Below are 20,302 nucleotides of genomic sequence, written 5' to 3'. Positions count from 1 at the left end.
GGCCATGGCTCACAGGCCCAGCCGCTCCGCGGTATGTGGGATCTTCCCGGACCGGGGCATGAACCCATATCCCCTGCATCAGCAGGCGGACTCTCAACCACTGCGCCACCAGGGAAGCCCTGTTTTTCTCTTTTTGACTTACTTCACTCTGTATGACAGACTCTAGGTCCATCGACCTCACTACAAATAATTCAATTTCATTTCTTTTTATGGCTGAGTAATATACTGAAGTCTTTTAAAAATGTTACCTATAACATGTTTTGCATAAAGATTTTAAAGTTATAGATCTGTGTGTTCTCAGCCCAGATATTACTTTTTTTAAAAAATTTATTTATTTTTTAAATTTTTGGCACTTTGGGTCATTGTTGCTGTGCGCGGGCTTTCTCTAGTTGCGGCAAGCAGGGGCTGCTCTTCTTTGCAGTGTGCGGGCTTCTCATTGCGGTGGCTTCTCTTGTTGCAGAGCACGGGCTCTAGGCACGTGGGCTTCAGTAGTTGCGGCGCACAGGCTCAGTAGTTGTGGTGCACGGGCTTAGTTGCTCCACGGCATGTGGGATCTTCCCAGACCAGTGCTCGAACCCATGTCCCCTGCGTTGGCAGGCGGATTCTTAACCACTGTGCCACCAGGGAAGCCCCCCAGATATTACTGTTATATTAGCACTTAGGAACTTAACAGAAAATACTTTAACTAAATTATGTATTCCATGGTGTTCTTTGCATGCAAAGAAGTGGGATCTGGTTGTGGGACATGCAGTGGCTCTGGGAATGCAAGAAAATGCCAGCCAGCCTGCATTCTTGGGTGTTGAGGACGGCTGTCTGGTGCTTTGCAGGGTTCTGTTTGGGGTATGAAGGGACTGTGATTGTGTTTCGTCACTATGTAGGGTCACTATGTAAGGCAGTAAAAATGTTGGCTACTCTTTTAGCCTGGCTCTTTGAAAGCTAGGCTCTACTCAGCCTCATCAGGCTGGCCTTCTGCCTACATACAACATGCTTCCGAACGATTACTTGCACTTTCTAAGCTGTTGTCCTTAAATTCACTTAGGTGATCATCCATATAATTGATTTGGCTCTTTAAATTTTTTATTTAGGTATCTCTAAGAAATTATTTTTCAAAACTGGTAGATCATTATTTCGTATCTCTTAATTGGATAATTTCTTAAACATGTTAAGACTTACTCTCTACCTAAAAACCTGTGTATACATTCAAACTCAGATGATACAAAACTGCGTAAGTCCCCCTTCCACATCCTCTATTCTCCTAGTTCCCTTACCCAGAGCGGAGGCAGTCCTTGTTTGCGATTTCTTATCCATCCTGCCGGCATGAAGAAGTACATGCTATGTCCCTCCAACTTTTTTTCTGGTAGCAAGTTGTTGCCTTGACTTTGCATCTTAGTTCCCTGACCGTGCCCCCTGCAGTGGAAGCATGGAGTCTTAACCACTGGACTACCAGGGAATTCCCAATTCACTTGACTTTTTAATTAGAAGTTTATATTGAAGACTTTTTTCCTATCAGCATACTTCGATATATGTTCTTTTGTTGTAAGGGCTCCATAAAATTCCATTTATGGATATACTATAATTTATGTCACCAGTTCCTTATTGATGGATATTTGTTTTCAGTCTTTTGCTGCTTCAGGCAGTGCTACTGAGAATAACCTTGTGATAATCTGTGATTGTTGGGTGAATGTCTTAGCAGTAGAGTTAAAGTGATCAAAGTATTCTGGCACTGAAAATGCATAAGGTCTTTTATAACGAGTGCTTCTGCAGCCTTAGGTGCATCCAGTATTGGAGGAAAATAGATATTGATTGGCTCAGGAAAATAGGCTTGTATTTTAATGATGGAGATGAAAGAATTTGTAGTAAAAAGAAAAATCCTTATATGATGATCGGGTCAGGGGAAACCAGAATAATTGAATTTTAGAGTCAGAAGGAGTTTTTCAGATCCTCTAGTCCATCTTGTGATCCTGCTCCTTAGAAAGGTTGTATGATGAATTGACGTGTTTAAGCTGTAACTTTACCTGTTGGTTTTAGTTTTTTTCTGCTTAATGCCATTAAAAAGAAGTCACTTTCTTCCTTTTATGTCAGTCCTAACCTTGCTCCGTGCTGCCTCCTTTCTCTCAAGTATTCCTATTTCTTTTCAAATGGTTCTCATGAGATATGTTTAGGTTCCCTTTCATTTTAAGCCACTATTCCTTGTAAAGGTTTCATTTTGTCTAAATCCTCCTAAAGTACATTGCTAGAGCCTAATTTTCTAAGTGTGGTTTTTCCAGTTAAAAATAAGTGAGTGAATGCTCATGTGTTTTGCCTTCTTCCCTATATAAGTTCATCTAAGATGAAATTAATTACCTTTTTTGATAGCCACATCGTATTCTTGGTCACTGAATGTACGTCGACTCAGACCCATGTCTTTTTTCAAATAAACTGCTGTTGCTTAGCCATGGCTGCCTTATTCTGTTTTTGGAGTTATTGTGTATTTATTGCTGTTTTTTACCCTAAGCCAAATATTGGTAAAATTTCATCTTGTATTTTTTAGTTATTAATAGATTTTTAAAAATTTATTCACTTTTATCTGCGTTGGGTCTTCGTTGCTGCACCTGGGCTTTCTCTAGTTGTGGTGAGCGGGGGCTGCTCTTTGTTGCGGTGCGCGGGCTTCTCATTGCAGTGGCTTCTCGTTGTGGAGCACAGGCTCTAGGTGCGTGGGCTTCAGTAGTTGTGGCACACGGGCTCAGTAGTTGTGGCTTGCGGGCTCTAGAGCACAGGCTCAGTAGTTGTGGTGCCCAGGCTTAGTTGCTCCGTGGCATGTGGGATCTTCCCGGACCAGGGCTCGAACCCGTGTCCCCTGCATTGGCAGTCAGATTCTTAACCACTGGGCCACCAGGGAAGCCCAGTTACTAATAAATTACATGCCTAGAAGTAACCCACAAACCTTTTTTCTAAACCACTGAATCCTTTGTGCAACTGGAATTTAGAAACATAAATAGTCTATCTAGGCTGTCTGATGCTGGGGCCCAGAGCCTTACTTCTCAGCCTTCCTTACTGAGATGGGACCATGGAACAGAGGTGAAAATTGCTCTTCTAGATAGTACAAATGGGAAAGCATTGTTAATAGATACAGATGCAGAATCATTGCTTAAGCCTTGTTAATAGATGCAGATGCAAAATGATTTCTTGGACCAGGGTGCCAAGAGGCATCAGTGATTTCTTCAGCCACAAAGTGAGTTTCCACAGAATAGGGTAACAAAGACCCACCTCCCCTCTCCCGTAAAAATGAGAATGCCTATTTTATAAGCTTTAGGCACCATAAATATAAACAAGGGGTTTTCACATCGTGCCATTTTCATTCATAACCTGTTGTTGAGGTGAAGAAACTGAGGCCCACAGGGAAGTTGTGATTTAAGGAATTGCATATAACTAATTTTAGTTTGAGCCAGGATTTAAACCCAGTTTTTCTGACTCAGCATTTTATTTTTTCCATTTTACTTTGTTGCCTCTTACTCGGAAACCAGAAACAACTAGTGTATTAAAATTGAAGATTTTTTTTAGGCAAGAAGTCATGATTTATGAACATGGGGATGGGTGGTGGACTGGATTTGTTAGCAACTGATTTCTTAAAGGATTAGTATGACTTTCTTTCTTTCCTAAACAGACCAGAAGGAAAGGATTATGCCCTTCATTGGCTAGTGCTGGGGACTCACACATCTGATGAGCAGAATCATCTCGTGGTTGCTCGAGTCCATATTCCGAATGATGATGCACAGTTTGATGCTTCCCACTGTGACAGTGAGAAGGGTGGTAGGTATACCATATATTCCAGCCTTGGTGTCTAAAGAAATAGGCCTCTAATTATATGTTATTAAAACGTTATACTAATATCTTTTGGCCCAGCAGTTTAACTTCTAGGACTTTACCCTACAGAACTACTCACCCACATGTGCACAAGGATTTTACAGTAGCATTATTTGCAAGATTGAAAAATTAGGCTCAACCTAGCAACCCAGATGTTAGTTCATAGGAAGTTGGTCAAACACATTATGGTATGTTTGAAATACTGTGCAGCAATTACTAAGAATGAGCTAACTTTGAATTTTACGCACAGACAGGGAGATAAATCTGTATGCACTGGTATGGAAAGGTTTCCAAGATAAAGTGAGTAACTGGTATGTGTGATTACAGTAACTATTTTGGTAACGGTAAGACTATGTGTTGGTGTAGGCATAGAAAAAAGTCAGGAGGCATTTACACCAAACAGTTAATAGTGGGTTTTTTATGGAAGCTGTTGACTCCCATCCCCCAATCCAAACATACATTCCCCTGTTTTGGTATTCCCACAACCACCCAAGTTTGGTGATTTTGCTAGGAGGACTCACAAGACTCAGCAGATTATGCTCATGGCTAAAGTTTGTTACAATGAAAAATACAGAACAAAAGCAGCAGGAAAAAGATGTGCATCAGGGAGTCTACAGAGGTCCAGCACAAGTCTCATCCAGGGCCACACAGGATGTGCTTTCCCTCTGGCAGCAAACGACAGGGACACGTGTGGACTGTCTCTGCTCAGGGAAACCCATTCAAGGGTCAGGGTCTCAGTCTTTCATGGCAGTTGGTTTTGTAGGCACATCATATTGGCAGCCAGCCATGACAGCTGAAACTTGGGACCCCGTAATGAAATCAGGTGTGTATCATCAATCTTGATATTTGTGCAAAGCAACCCTGACAGACTGGTACAGCATGGTCCCTTGCTTCAGGTGTACACCACAAAATCAACCCATCAGTGATATGGAGAACATTCTGAGGTCCATGTTCCTGGGAGTTGGTCAGGGGTCAGTCATGGGCCCAGTGTCCGTCAGAGCTGTGAGGGCTAAGCAACCAGACTTGCTGGGTTAGTGCTTTCCCCACAGCCCCAAATGGTTGAATAGAGCTTTCTTATTGAAAATAAAATTCTACTTTTTAGCTAAAGTCCTGCCACTCCTACTCCGTTCCTCCTTGCTTTCTTCTCCAGAATTCATCACTGTCCTGAAATTAGTGTGCCATTTTCAACTATTTGTATTTTTATTATTCATACAGTAGTAAACATACATAATGTTGTTTTGCAGTTTGCTTTTTTCCTTCAGTTTTGTCTGTGTATACTATGTAAACGTCTAGGTCATTCTTTTAACAACCGTATAGTATTCCATTATGCTTAAACCTCAATTTATTCTTCTATCAAGGGGCAGTTGGATTGTATCTATGTGGGTGTTTTGCTGTTATGAGCAATGCTTCAGTGAACATCCTTGTCCCATCTCCTCGTACACGTGGGAGAATTTATGTAGTGGAGTGGCATTGCTGAGTTGTGTGGTATATTCATTGTCAACCTAAAATAATATAAACCTTTTCCAAAATGATTTACTCAGTTTACCACTTCTACAATTCATAGTCCATTACCCTACAACCTTGTGCATTATTTCTGTAAATATTGTTGTAATCAGAAAAATTTTAATGGCTGTTAGTCCTAAACTATGTACTTAATTGGACTTTCAGCTTAAGAATTAGTCTCTGTGCATAATACATGGAGATATTGTTTTTAGTAACTTGTTCAGTGAATTACATTCTAACAGGTGACTACAATAATTCACAGTTAACACCTTTTTAAATTTTCAGTTACGGTATTTTTAATGGGTACTATTGTCATTAAGATAGTGATTTTTCAAGCTTTTCCTTTTGAGTTTGAGAAAACAAAGCCCTGTGTACACAGTAAATCTTACCTGGAAGCCCAGTTTTTATTAAAGGAGAGCTGTTGAGTTTGTTATCACTAAAGGAATTTGGAAACTTGAGTATCTTTGTAGCAGAAGGGTGAGAAAGAATCCTTGGGGTCCACGGTGGTGGGAGATTGAAAATATAAAAACGGCAGCTTTGGAGCAGGGTCTCTGGACGTGGCAAGTGATAGGATCGGGGGGATGTCTTAGAAAGGCTGAGGCATTTTCTTCCATTGACACGATGGGAAGGGGAAGTGCTAAGAGGGAAATGGGTGATTGCGTATGGTTGTGTGAGAGGAGTTGTGTGAAATGGGGTATGACTTTGAGCCGCAGAAATAGTAAGCAGTGTTTGCCATAGAGAAGAATGGCTAAATTCTTCCCCCCATCCCCCCACCCCGGCCCCGAGGCTTGCGGGATCTTAGTTCCCCAACCAAGGATCAAACCCGGGCCCCGAAGTGGAAGCACTGAGTCCTAACCACTGGACCGCCAGGGAATTCCCAAGAATGGCTAAATTCTGATAGTAAGGCATTGGGAGCTAGTGTTGCTTAAGCATTCCCACATAGCAAGACCTGGCTGAAACTGAGAAATGGCTTACTGCTTTCGGTGTGTTTTTGCCAGGCCCCAGCCAGTCTGTTTTAGTTGTTACCTGCCTGGTTTCATTAGGCATTTGAGTTAGTGTTACTTGACCTGAGACACAGGGTGAGCTAAAAAGGAATGTGCAAAGGAGAAGAGATACAGGTCAGGAAGAAGTAACAGTTACAATGTGAAGCCTCCGAATTTTTAAAAGTCAGCAGCTAATTCAGATTTTTTTCTATGAGCACAAAAAACCAAATGTTCTTGTTTGCTATTATCTGCTTAGATGTTCTCTACTTGTGTTCTTTCTGCTATCACCTTGCTGCTGCTCCGAAGTTATACTTTTTATATGGCTTTCTCACTTTTCCAAGGCCTTTTTAGTAACTTTAACGTTGTAGTCATATTCCTACATCAGATAGAGAGGTTAGCCCACTCATTTTAGCTTTGGCACTCCACTAGCAGTTGAACCGACATGTTCAACTGGATTGAATGTGTTCAAGGATTCTGGTGGAACTGATGTACGTGTGTGTGTGTGTCTGTCTGTCTGTCTTGGGATTGGGTGGGTGTTAGTTGGATTTCCGATATGAGGATGTTTTTGATTTTAGACTCGAGTGTTCATACTCCTGAGGATGAACCTGTCTTAATGAAACCTAAAATACAATTCTAATTTCAGCACTTCCAAATGAGTTGTATTTGAACTGAAAGGCTGAGGTGTGTTAATTGTGTGGTTATTTGAATTTTCGTGAATAATTACATCATCTTCACAACTGAAAGAAGCCAATTTTTAAATGTTTTAAGTCCAAGGTGGAACTGAACTGCATAAAATAGGTATCAACATTTTCCAATTCACATGGGCTTTGAGAATAAATTAATTCCAAGTGGCAAGCGAGCCTATATTTTTGTGTGCTTGCGTGCCCTCTCCCTCTCTCTTGTCAATTTGTGTTGTATTCTGTCAGATTAAAATCTCAGGTTGATTAAACTGAGTGACTTGTGAATTTTAATCGTAAGTGTATGTGTTTATTTCTTTCTTCTCACATTAGAATTTGGTGGCTTTGGTTCTGTAACAGGAAAAATTGAATGTGAAATTAAAATTAACCACGAAGGAGAAGTAAACCGTGCTCGTTACATGCCGCAGAATCCTCACATCATTGCTACAAAAACGCCGTCTTCTGACGTGCTGGTTTTTGACTATACAAAGCACCCTGCTAAACCAGGTATGTAGTAATAAAGTCAGACCATTGCTTCACCCTTCTTCTTGATTCAAAATGATAATTGCTTTGACGTCATTCAAACTAGTGTACTTTAATTTTTAAAGGTTTAGAAATTGTTTCAGGGGTCCCAAAACCATGCTCAAGTTCAGTGATTTAACAGAAGGACCTCACAGCAGGTTATTATATTCCTGGCTAAAGTTTATTAGAGTGAAGGATATAGAGCAAAAAAATGGGAATAAAAACTGGCTAAGGTTTATTATAGCAAAGGTTACAGAGCAAAGATAGGAGGAGAAAGATACACATCAGGCAGAGTCCAGAGAGGTCAGGCATAGACTTGAGAATCCATCTCCTCTGGGGCCACATACCACAGGGGCATAAATATCTCTGCCCAGGGAAGCCCATTTGAGTCTCAGTGTCTGGAGATTTTATGGAGGTCTGGTCACACAGGTACATTCTGCTCTCTGACCAGCCATGGTAAGGGAAACTCAGGACCCCAGCAGTGAAGCCAGATTCATCATGAATCTTGCTCGACAATCCTACAGGTCTCGACAAGCTGCCACAGCATGCCCCACTGCTCTGGGCGTACGCAGCTTCATCAGACGGCGACATGAAGAATTTTGTGAGGGTCACATTCCCAGGGGCTGGCTAGGTCAGTCATGGTTGCAGGCTACCTTGGAGACATGCAAGGACTGAACACCCAGACCTGCTGTGTTAACTATTTCCTCACAAAAATGTTTTTAAAACTTGACTTGGAGCTGGGGTGGGTTGTCACCTTGTAAATTTGTGGGCTGGTATAGTTTTCAGTATTTTGTGTTAGAGCTTAGTACTAGGTTTTGCAAAGGAAGAAGTCATTTTATGGTCACGAGACCTGGTTTGCATTGAGTATTTGAAATGAAGCACAGAGAACAGCTTTTCAGGGTGGTCGTGGGTGAAACCAAGTCCTTGTTTGTGTGCAGTGCTTTTCCAGTCATTATGATAAATGTTATGGCTCACTCAGGAGTGAGAGTTTGCTCTTACCAGTTCTGATAAACAGATAATCACTTAGTAGTTAATGTATTTCTTTTTCTTTTTTTTTCTTTTCTTTTCTTTCTTTCTTCCTTTTTTTTTTTTTTTTTTTTTTTTTTTAGACCCAAGTGGAGAATGTAATCCTGATCTTAGGTTAAGAGGCCACCAAAAGGAAGGCTATGGTCTTTCTTGGAATTCTAATTTGAGTGGACATCTCTTAAGTGCATCTGACGACCATGTGAGAAACCTATTCTTCCTAATCTACTCATGCACTGAGAGTTAAAGACTGTGTCACGGACAGCTCTGCACTGATGGAGACTAATAGATGAAAGGTTTTCTAAGATAATACTGATTGTTGTGATAACATTTCCACAGGATTTAGAGAAATGGTTATCACACTGCCCTTTTGGAGCCTTAGAATTCCACAGAGCTCTTTTGAAGCAGCCTTAGAGTGGAAGGAAAGTGGGCAAAAGGTGTCCCATTATTTAAAAGTGGACCTCTGTAACGGAGACCCTTTAAAGTGTTTGTGAGGCCTGATTAATATAAATTACATTTCAGTTTAGTTGTTTTTTGTTTTTTGGTTTTTTTTATACTGTTTTTTAAGTGTACAATTTTGTGGGTTTTAGTGTATTTACAAAGTTGTGAAACCATCACTGCTATCTAATTCTAAAACATTTTCATCAAATGTCACAAAAAGTAACTCCATACCCATTAAACAGTCACTCCTCGCTCCTTCCTTCCCCCAGCTCCTGGCAACCACTAGTTTACTTTTAATCTATAGATTTGTCTTTTCTTGATATTTCATATCAATGGAATCATATAGTATGCGGCTCTTTCTGTCTGGCTGCTTTTATTTAGCATTAATGTTTTCAAGGTTCATCCATGTGAAAGCAGTGTCGGTACTTCATCCCTTTTTATGGCTGAACAATACTCCATTATACAGATATACCACAATTTATTCATTTATCAGCTGGTAGACATTTGGGTTGTTTCCCCTTGGGGCTACTTTGAGTATTGCTACTGTGAACATTTTTGTACAGGTTTTTGTGTAGATATGTTTTCATTTCTCTTGGGTAGTGACCTAGGAGTTGAATTACTGAGTCATGTGGTAACTTTATGTTTAGCTGTTTGAAGAACTGCGACACTTTTCCAAAGCAGCTGCACCACTTCACATTCCTACCAACAATGTACAAGGGTTCCAGTTTCTCCATGTCCTCACCAACACTTGTTATGGTCTGTCTTTATTATAGCCATTCTAGTGGTGTGAAGTGGTATTTCATTGTGGTTTTGACTTATATGTACTAATGATGTTGAGCATTTTTTCATGTGCTTACTGGCCATTTCTGTACCATCTTTGGAAAAATTTGTATTGAAATCCTTTGTCCATTTTCATTTTGTTTTTCATTGTTGAGTTGTAATAGTGCTTTATATATTCTAGATTCAAGTTCTTTATCAGATATATGAGTTTTTAAAAATTTCTCCCATTCTTTGGGTTGTCTTTTCCCTTTTTTTTTTTTTTTTTTTTTTTTTTCTGTACGCGGGCCTCTCACTGTTGTGGCCTCTCCCATTGCGGAGCACAGGCTCTGGATGCGCAGGCTCAGTGGCCATGGCTCACGGGCCCAGCCACTCTGTGGCGTGTGGGATCCTCCCAGACCAGGGCACGAACCCGTGTCCCCTGCGTCGGCAGGCAGACTCTCAACCACCGCGCCACCAGGGAAGCCCCCTTTTCACTTTTTTGATGATTTCCTCTGAAGCCTAGAAGTTTTAAATTTTGAGTTCAGTTTATATATTTTGTGTCACTTTTGCTTTGGATACCATATCTAAGAAACCATTACATAATCCAACATCACAAAAATTTACACCTATGTTTTTTCTAAGAATTTTACAGTTTTAGCTCTTATATTTAGGTCTTTGATCCATTTTGATATGGTGTGAGGTGTAGGAGTCCAACTTTATCCTCTGCGTGTGGCTATCTAGCTTTCCCAGCCAATCTTTCCCTGTTAAGTTGCCTTGGCATCTTTTAATATAAAGTATTTTAATTAACAATGAAAAGTACCACACAAATGCAAAGTGATCTTGTTAATTTATTATAGATCAACGTTTGTAGCATTCTTGCCACTAACAGCCCCATATTTTCTTTCCTGGTTCCCACGCTGTAAGCCTAAAGTGTCTGGTATGACTCCAAGTACAAGCCGAGAGTAGACTTCTGGAGCTTTTGAAAGCTCATGTAACTTGGCCACAGTTAGCGTTTTATGTCAGCTTTGTGAGAGAAGGTTCCTTGCCTTCTTCCTTAGCACATCCCCATACCTAGAACAGGGCCTGTCACATCGCAGACCTTCTTTATATGTCTGTTAATTGCAGTTTCTGTTCAGCTTTTTGAAATATTGAAAGTAAGGCAATTGGCCCAGTCAAGATTGTTTAGTTACAAGCAACCAAAACCAACTCTGGCTGATGGTTTTGTTTTGTTTTGTTTTCTATAATTTTTCTCTTCCTTTTTGTAAATTTAAAATTTTTACTATTTTTATTTTTTGTTTTTAAGAATATTCTTCAGGTGCATTTTCTGAGTGATCTTTTTTTTAAAAAATCTCTTATAATTTGTTTTTTAAAAATAAATGTATACCCCCTTCACCTATTTCTCCCACCCTCCACCTCTGGCAACCACCATGGTTCTTTGTGTCTATGAGCTTGTTTTTTGTTGTTGTTGTTTTTAAGTTTCCATATATAAGAGAGATCATGTGGTATTTGTCTTTCTCTAACTTATTTCGCTTAGCATACTGCTCTCAAAGTTCATGTTGTCACAGATGACAAGATTTCCTCTTTTTATGGCTGAGTAGTATTCCATTGCGTATATATAGCACATCTTTATCCATTCATGCATTGATGGATACTTAGGTTGTTTCCTTGTCTTGGCTACTGTAAATAATGCCACAGTGAAGATGGGAGTGCATATATCTTTTCAAGTTAGTGTTTTCGTTTTCTTTGCGTAAATACCCAAGTGGGATTGCTGGATCATGTGGTAGTTCCATTTTTACTTTTTTGAGAACTTCCATAACTATTTTCCTTGGTGGCTGCAAAGATGGTGCTGGCTGATTTAAATAGAAAAGGAATTGATTGGAAGGGCATTGGGTAGGGTAGCTCACAGAAGTGCTGTGGCGGCTAGAAAATGGCCTGGAAAAGAGGAGAGGCCGGGTCGTTAACCCAAATTAGGCCAGTGAGGATGTCACTCTTGCCACCCTTGGAAAATGGATGTAATACCCCCACCCCCCAATCATCAGAACAGATTCTCCTTTGTTGCTGTTCACAATTTGAAGACCTGGTCATATGATTGAGCCCATGTCATGTTCTTGCAACCATGCTCCAAGGGAGGCTGGGAAGCAAGGGTCTACCTCAGTTCTCTGGAAGGAAGCTTTCCTTTGTTTTCCTCAAAGTGAACATCCTCCCAACAGGGAGGATGGGTTATACTCAGGAACTTAACTGCTAGTACTTTTTGAAGACACCAGGCTGGGAGTTGCTAGTCAGAATTAATAGCTGACGTTCCCCAAGGGCTCCACATATGCCAGGCATCTTGCTAATGTTCCCAGGATCCTTCTGAGGTGAGGAGCAGGTGATGGCAAGAGTTCCACACGTTCCTTCTCTTCCGTGCATGTAAATTGTGCATCCGAGTGTGTAAGTATCAACAGAGACTAAGGGCCATGTATGTGTATTGTGTAACAGAAACCCTTTCAGGTAAAAAAAAAAGTGACTTATAAAGAGATGAAGCTGATACTAGTGTCAGTGGAATTAGGTCGAGTATAGCTTAATGGAGTTACCTCTTGTTTTAAACCATTGAGATGAGAATCATTGCGCTGTAGCTTGCAGTATTTTTTCATAGAAACTTAAGACTTTTCTCAACTATTTTTATGATGAGATGTTAAGAAGAGACTCAACTCCCAGAGCCTGCTGATCTGTGATCTTTGAGGTCTGGGCAGTCCCTGTGGCATCTTCCAGTAGCCTCTCAGGGGTTCCTAGGTCATTCACCTTTTGCACTTCCTGATGTTTCTGCCATGAAGTGAGACTTGTCCAAAGGCTTTTGCTTTTTAAGAGGCATATTTTAGTTTTAATTCCCAATCTCCCAACCCAGCGTTAAGTTTTAAGATGTGCATTTCTGTTCAGTAGATACCGAACACCAGGCTCTCAGTGTTGTGTTGTGTAATCTGGGTGAATTTTAGATACTTGACTGAATGTATGTAGGTGGAAACTCTAACTTGAATTTCTTGCTTGCAACCATGCTGTCTTCCTGTCCCCATTACACTGTATCTTCCTTGCCCTCTGCATCTCAGATTGTGGAAGCTGTACCAATACACTCTTCTGTTTATGAAGCTTCACTTATGTTTATATTTCCTCCTCGTGTTTATTTGTAACTTTTATATAGTTAAGTAGTTTTGTTTTTAATAAAGGTGTTTTAAATAAGGTGTTAACATTTAAATTCAGTATCTTATAACTTGTTTTGTTCCTTCTTCAGACTGTCTGTCTGTGGGATATTAATGCAGGACCAAAGGAAGGCAAAATTGTGGATGCTAAAGCGATTTTTACTGGCCACTCGGCTGTTGTAGAGGATGTGGCCTGGCACCTGCTGCATGAGTCATTGTTTGGATCTGTTGCTGATGATCAGAAACTTATGATGTAAGGTGGAAAGTTCAGTGGGGTCTCATTATATGGGTGTCCTGAATGACCATCAGTGATTGTGGTGGCCTGTGGTTTGATTTCTTTTTTTTTTTAATTATGTCTTGGCCTTCAAAAAAAAAAAAAAAAAAGAAAAAAATAGCTTTAGTGAGGAATAATTGACATAATAAACTGCAAGTAGGTATGGCCTTTTTACATAAAAGTTACTGTGCTGTATGATTGAACACAACTTTTTATTTAGAAAAAGAAAGGAAAACAGGTATGTACACACAAAGAAACATGCTTAGGGCAGTGGTATGTATCAAAATTGGGATCAGGGTGGTTTGCATTGAAGTTGAGGGAGAGAGTGATTGCATCAAGGCATGGCCACGGGGCTGCATTCAACTGCCTGGAATGCTTTTTATCTCATAAACTAATATCTGAGGCAAACAAAGCAAAACATGGAAATTTGACAAGGCTAGGTTGTAGGTATCAAATTGTTACATTTTTCTTTATGTAGTATTTTGTGTATGCTTGAAATAGCTGGTAATCCAGACAGGAACCTAAGGAACAAGGAAGCAGAAATGGCCCTAGTTTGTTTTGCGCAGGTTTAGCACATATCACTTAGTGGTTGGAAGTCCAACTCTGCGTGGTTGGTGTCCCTGAAGGGGCCGAGTTAGCGAGAGAACAGTGGCGTGGAGTGGTGCTGGCATGGGCGCCGAGCGTTGGGGAGAGAGGCTGGGTTGGGTTGAGCGGCTTGCTCGTGTGCTGTGTGCCTTGTACCTTTGTGTTTTAGATGGGACACCAGGTCCAACACCACCTCCAAGCCGAGCCACCTGGTTGATGCGCACACCGCTGAGGTCAATTGCCTGTCGTTCAATCCCTACAGCGAGTTCATTCTCGCAACTGGCTCTGCAGATAAGGTTTCTAAGTTTTTCCATACTTGGTGTTTACAAACCCAGTGGTCTTGTTACTGCAGTATTTTAAAATTCTTATGTAAAGTGCAGAAATGAATTCCTTTTCATTTATTTTTCTTCAGACTGTAGCTTTATGGGATCTGCGTAATTTAAAGTTGAAACTCCATACCTTCGAATCTCATAAAGATGAAATTTTCCAGGTATGTGACAGTTTTCTGATGTCTCTGTCAGATTTTAGTAACGTTTTGGTAGAGGGAAATCAAAAATTTTTTTTCTTTTATATCATGGGCAGTGGGCATTGTTTTTGTTGTTGTTGTTTTGTTTTTTTTTGTCTGCACCTCGTGACTTGCAGGATCTTAGTTCCCCGACCAGGGATTGAATCCACGCCCTCGGCAGTGAAAGTGCAGAGTCCTAACCACTGGACTGCCAGGGGAATCCCTGTTTTTTATTTTATTTTATTTTTTTGCGGTACGCGGGCCTCTCACTGCTGTGGCCTCTCCCGTTGCGGAGCACAGGCTCCGGACGCGCAGGCTCAGCGGCCGTTGCTCACGGGCCCAGCCGCTCCGCGGCATGTGGGATCCTCCTGGACCCGGGGCGCGAACCCGTGTCCCCTGCATCGGCAGGCGGACTCTCAACCACTGCGCCACCAGGGAAGCCCTGTTTTTTATTTTTGAAAGCTCCTCCTCTGTGTAAATTAACTAGTGAGAAATAACTTGGAGCTTTTTAGAAACTATTAGTTCAGAAGTAGAAGGAAAAAACCTTGCAAAATAGGATCAGTTTAAAAAGTGAAGGGAGTTCCCTGGTGGTCTAGTGGTTAGGATTCGGCACTGTCACTACTATGGCCTGAGTTCAGTCCCTGGTCGGGGAACTGAGATCACGCAAGCCATGTGGCACGGCAATCAATCAATAAAATAAGTAAATAAAATTTTAAAAAGTGAAATCTAAGGATTCTTCCCATAAGGTATATCAGCATGGTGGGTCCTCTAGTGAAAAATATCTTGTATGTGGTTTAAAATAGAGATTTGCATAGGCTAAAATATACTTCATTGAAAGTGTTAAAAGCTTCTGGGACGGTTTTGGGGCTGAATAAGTTTATTTGGACCCCTAGCTGAGTTCCCCTGTGTTGGGGAGTATGACCTTCCTGGGGGCAAGCTGAGGAGATGGTCCAGCGAAATTGAGTTATTTGTAGTGAGGTGGATGGACCTAGAGTCTGTCATACAGAGTGAAGTAAGTCAGAAAGAGAAAAACAAATACCTTATGCTAACACATACACATGGAATCTAAGAAAAAAAAAAGGTCATGAAGAACCTAGGGGTAAGATGGGAATAAAGACACAGACCTACTAGAGAATGGACCTGAGGACACGGGGAGTGGGAAGGGTAAGCTGTGACAAAGAGAGAGAGTGGCATGGAGATATATACACTACCAAACGTAAAATAGATAGCTAGTGGGAAGCAGCCTCATAGCACAGGGAGATCAGCTCAGTGCTTTGTGACCACCTAGAGGGGTGGGATAGGGAGGGTGGGAGGGAAGGAAACGCAAGAGGGAGGAGATATGGGAACATATGTATATGTATAACTGATTCACTTTGTTGTAAAGCAGAAACTAACACACCATTGTAAAGCAATTATACTCCAATAAAGGTGTTAAAAAAAAAAAAAGAGTACCTGAAGAGACAGGACAAAGAGGGTGAGGGCTTGTAGGCCAAGGAGAGGGTATAGAACACGAAATGGGAAAATGTCAAGGATTAGAACAATATCCACAAACCTAGGAACGGATGATTCTTTACATTTTCAAATATGTATTGCTAGGTCCACTGGTCTCCACATAACGAAACTATTCTGGCTTCAAGTGGTACTGATCGCCGCCTGAACGTGTGGGATTTAAGGTAACTCAGTATCTGGTGACAAGAAATTGCATAAATATGCTAATCTGGCAGATTATGTTGTAATTCATAAACTAGAAGTGCACTTTGCTAACCCCAGTTTAATAAGTCTAATATTAATTTTAAGTACCTTCCTGAAGAGTCTTTGTTCCATAAAATAGAAGTGAAAAAAAAAAAGTTTATCAGCAAATGGACTGTAAAGTAAATTTATGCAAATGTGAGTTTTGTTTTTCTATTGATAATTAGGACTGAAGTCAGGGGGCGGGGGTGCATGTGTGTTTGAACATCCAAATGATGGCATTGAAAACACTTCTGCTGTAGAAGGGGGTAAAGACATTAGCTGTTCACGTCTCCTTAGGTTGCACGTACACCTGCAGGACTAGTCTTTCTCAGTTTTTTTACCATTTGCTCTTCTGTGCTTTCATTGGTTCTTTTCGCAGGTATGAGCTCCCGCTGTGGGTCGTGTAACTGCTGGGGTAAACTTGGGAACAGGATAAGCACAGGACGTGCTCTCAGAGATCTTAAGTTCTTCTGGGCACTCATTGTGTTGCTCCCAATTCTTAAAGTTCCTTGACTGCAGAGTTGCTATTGCAAGAATTTCAGACTCCTTTGCTTATTTTGAGCCTTTAGAGCCATTAATAATGTTCCATTACATACATCTCTGTAAGATGTCCTTATCTCAAATTTAAATCATTAAATTCCTGAAGGTAACTTCTTTCCTACCTGTATTGCTTTCAAGTGGATTAAGTTTTTAGTCAAGGCTGCGTTACTTACAGAGACAGTAGACCCACTTTTCAGTGTATGGAATAGAGACACTGCAGAATAAAATGCTTGTGTTGTAAAACTGCTAAACATCTAATGTTCTGTGTTCTTATGGAACAAACTCTGGTCGTGTTAGATGCTTGAAAATGTAGAGAATCTTTAAAACAGACATTTGAGTGATTTTTTTTTTTTTACTTGAAAACAATTCTGGTAGTAAAATTAGAAACCTTAAACAAAAACTATAGTGTTGTATGAATTGGTGCAGCAAGGTTTGAAAGTCTGATGTCCAGGCAACTGGATTGTCCTTAGGGGTGCCGTAAATAAATTTGCAGGCATTGTATAATTTCTTCTTAAAGTTCATTCGTGTCTTGCTTGCTATTAAAAGAATGCATTAGATAAAATTATGGATTAAAATGGTCGATGTTAGCTATTGTACTCCTGACAGTGGGAGGAGAAACATAATTGTCTAGTAGTCCCATGTGTTTGGTTTGTTTGATTAGTTTTATTGGAAAGAAAAAGTCTAGCACATGGAAAGTTGTGTGTTTTGGCTCAATTTTTTTTTTTTTTTTTTAAGCAGCTATTACTAGCAAAGTCCACCTGTGTACCTAGGTATCAGGGCTGATGATTGGTGTGTAACGAGTGATTTCACTGTTGGAACTGCTAGCAGCAAATTCTACAAATTGAAGTTTTTAAGATAAGAAAAAATTAAAACTTAACCTTTCCTTGGCTTATACATTCCATAGTTAAAGTTGTTTTGTTATCATATCTTTAGACACATCTACAGTACTGATGTGTAATTGTATTTCACTCCTGGGATGAAAAAGGCTTTAAGAGTGAAGTGTAGGGACTGGGCATCAGTTCTTCTATAGATATTTTATATTCTTTTCACCTTTTAATCCTAATGCAGGAAACACCTCAGTTAAAATATTGAATGAATTTTAAGTTAATATTTATTAACACTAATTTCTATTCTTCATCTTCGGTTATAAACGGCTCTTAATACCATTTCCAGAAAGTAAACACCCCACCCTCCCACCAAATAATTAATACAAAAACTCTAACCGATAACACTAGAGAAATAAGTTGCTTTTAGAGTGTGTGTTTTAGGATGGGATTTCTGGGCTGACGCTGGCTTTGCAAACATTGATGCTAGAAGAATTTCAGTAATGAAGGCATTATGTTCTTTCTCAATAGCAAAATTGGAGAAGAACAATCAGCAGAGGATGCAGAAGATGGGCCTCCAGAACTCCTGGTATATATTGGCTTTTCTTAATGCAAGATGAAATGTCATATGCAGATTGGACTATTTGTCATTGTTTCATGTATCTGGAAAATGAGTGAAGAACATCAAATTCTAGCTCTTGAAGATGATTTCAAATTGGAGGCCTTGGAGGTTATTGTGATAGAGTTTTGACATTTATTGAAAATAGTAAATAGAGCCCAGTAGGTTTTACCAATGTTTCACTAAGAATAATTTAGGCTCCTGGAAAATAGTGTATAATAATTTCTCACTGATTCTCTCAGTTATGATGTTTCTGAGGGTTTGGGGGTGAGGGGCATTGATATTCAATTAGCAGTACTTAACACTTTCTAACAGTATGGAAAAACTTAATGACCTGATTAAGTTCCCTGCCCAGAAAAATGAATGCTTCCTCGATTTTTTTTTTTTTTAAGATGTTGGGGCTAGGAGTTTATTTCTTTATTTTTGCTGTGTTGGGTCTTCGTTTCTGTGCGAGGGCTTTCTCTACTTGTGGCAAGCGGGGGCCACTCTTCACCGCGGTGCACAGGCCTCTCACTGTCGCGGCCTCTCTTGTTGCGGAGCCCAGGCTCCAGACACGCAGGCTCAGTAGTTGTGGCTCACGGGCCCAATTGCTCCGCGGCATGTGGGATCTTCCCAGACCAAGGATTGAACCCGTGTCCCCTGCATTGGCAGGCAGATTCTCAACCACTGCGCCACCAGGGAAGCCCGCTTCCTCGATCTTGTTGATGCCAACAGTGCCCACCATCTTCCTTCCATTCCTAATTAAATTATCTTGGCATCTCCTTGGCCCTTTGAAGGTTTGCATGGTGGTATCTGTCCTCATCCTTCCTGACTCTTGAGTCCTTCACTGTACACTTCAGGTCACTTTTCTGTGAATCATTGCCAGTTGGTAATGGTTCTTTGTCCTCACTCTGAATTCAACATTTGTCTCCACCAGTCATTTGGCAGATAATCACTCGTTCCTCTGTAACGTATATTTAGCTCTTAGGCCAGGACTAATTTTTGGAATGCTTGGGCTTTGCCCACCACTTTTAAAAGGTAAAGAAGGCCATTGAGGATGAGCCCTGCACACAGAAGATGTTCACTAGATCCCACATAGTATGAACATCTGAGACCCCCTTACTCCTTGTCCTGTGCGTTACCATGCCCGACAGTGCTGGACTGTGGCAAAGACATACTAGCATGTTCAGTGTTAATACTTCTGCTGCTTATAGTATTTCTCAATAAAGTGCTACCACAGACAGATGACAGCATCTAAATGCTGTATTCTGTATTGGGTGTCTTAATCTGAGAAGTCTGTTTTGTGATGCAGGGCCTCGTAAAATTTTGAAGTCTTTTTTTAGCTAAGGTGTTGCCACCAACCATTTTTACTTTTTTCTTTTTTTTACTTTGTTAACACTTACCGAGATATAATTTACAGATCATACGGTTCACTGAAGTATACACTTCAGTGATGTTCAGTATGTTCAGAGTTGAACAACCATCACCACAAGTCAATTTCAGAATATTTTTGTCACCCCAGAAATTGTACCCTTTAACCATCATTTCCCAGTCTTGTGAGCCCCTGGCTACCACTAATCTACTTTCTGTCTGTCTTGATTTGCCTGTTCTAGACATTTCATGAGAGGAATCATACAGTATGCGGTCTTTTGTGACTGATTCTTGTACTTAGTGTATAATGTTTTCAAGGTTTCCTGCTATTTTTTGATATTGCAGGGAGAGGACAGTGTATTTGTATATAATGTCTCTGTAACAGTTTCATGGGCCTTGACAAAATCCACTAGTATTTTGCTGCTTTTTTCATGAGTCTGAAATCAAGGGACATTTAAGTGTAGTAAACTGGATACTAACAAGAATTTAAATGTTAACAATGTCATGTTTGAATGACTCCTATATGTATTCCAAGCCTGTGGTCTGAAAGTATTTTCACTTATGTCCCCTTTACGACTATTTTTAAAAGCTGTTTATCCCATCTTAATTTTTAAACTAAATTACTAAGTAAAATAGTTACATCGCATATAACCTAATTGGTGGAGATAGACCTCATTGTCAAACTAGAGTCAAATCTGACTTTCTGTCAGGAAGGGTGACTTACCAGTTCATAACAAAGTATTCATATTGTCCATGTGAAAATTGTTTCTTTTTTTTAGTTTTTATTTCTTTTGGCTATACTGGGTCTTGGTTGCTGCACGTAGGCTTTTTCTCTAGTTGCAGTGAGCAGGGGCTACTCTTTGTTGCAGTGTGCGGGCTTCTCTTGTTGCAGAGCACAGGCTCTAGAGCGCAGGCTCAGTAGTTGTGGTGCACAGGTTTAGTTGCTCCGC

General features: G+C 40.4%; 1 protein-coding gene across 1 annotated transcript in view; it reads left to right on the top strand.

Moving 5' to 3' along the window:
• RBBP7 (RB binding protein 7, chromatin remodeling factor) overlaps positions 1-20,302 on the top strand; it is a 26,399-nt gene that overhangs the window by 3,632 nt on the left and 2,465 nt on the right. The window contains exons 3-10 of the mRNA XM_007122709.2: positions 3,644-3,789; positions 7,340-7,513; positions 8,638-8,753; positions 13,017-13,177; positions 13,953-14,079; positions 14,196-14,273; positions 15,885-15,961; positions 17,915-17,972. Coding sequence (XP_007122771.1) covers positions 3,644-3,789; positions 7,340-7,513; positions 8,638-8,753; positions 13,017-13,177; positions 13,953-14,079; positions 14,196-14,273; positions 15,885-15,961; positions 17,915-17,972 — 937 coding nt within the window. The remainder of the gene's footprint in view (positions 1-3,643; positions 3,790-7,339; positions 7,514-8,637; positions 8,754-13,016; positions 13,178-13,952; positions 14,080-14,195; positions 14,274-15,884; positions 15,962-17,914; positions 17,973-20,302) is intronic.

The sequence above is a fragment of the Physeter macrocephalus genome, chromosome 21 (genome assembly GCF_002837175.3).
Source record: "Physeter macrocephalus isolate SW-GA chromosome 21, ASM283717v5, whole genome shotgun sequence".
Classification (NCBI taxonomy): domain Eukaryota; kingdom Metazoa; phylum Chordata; class Mammalia; order Artiodactyla; family Physeteridae; genus Physeter; species Physeter macrocephalus.
This window is presented reverse-complemented; position numbering and strand designations above follow the sequence as displayed.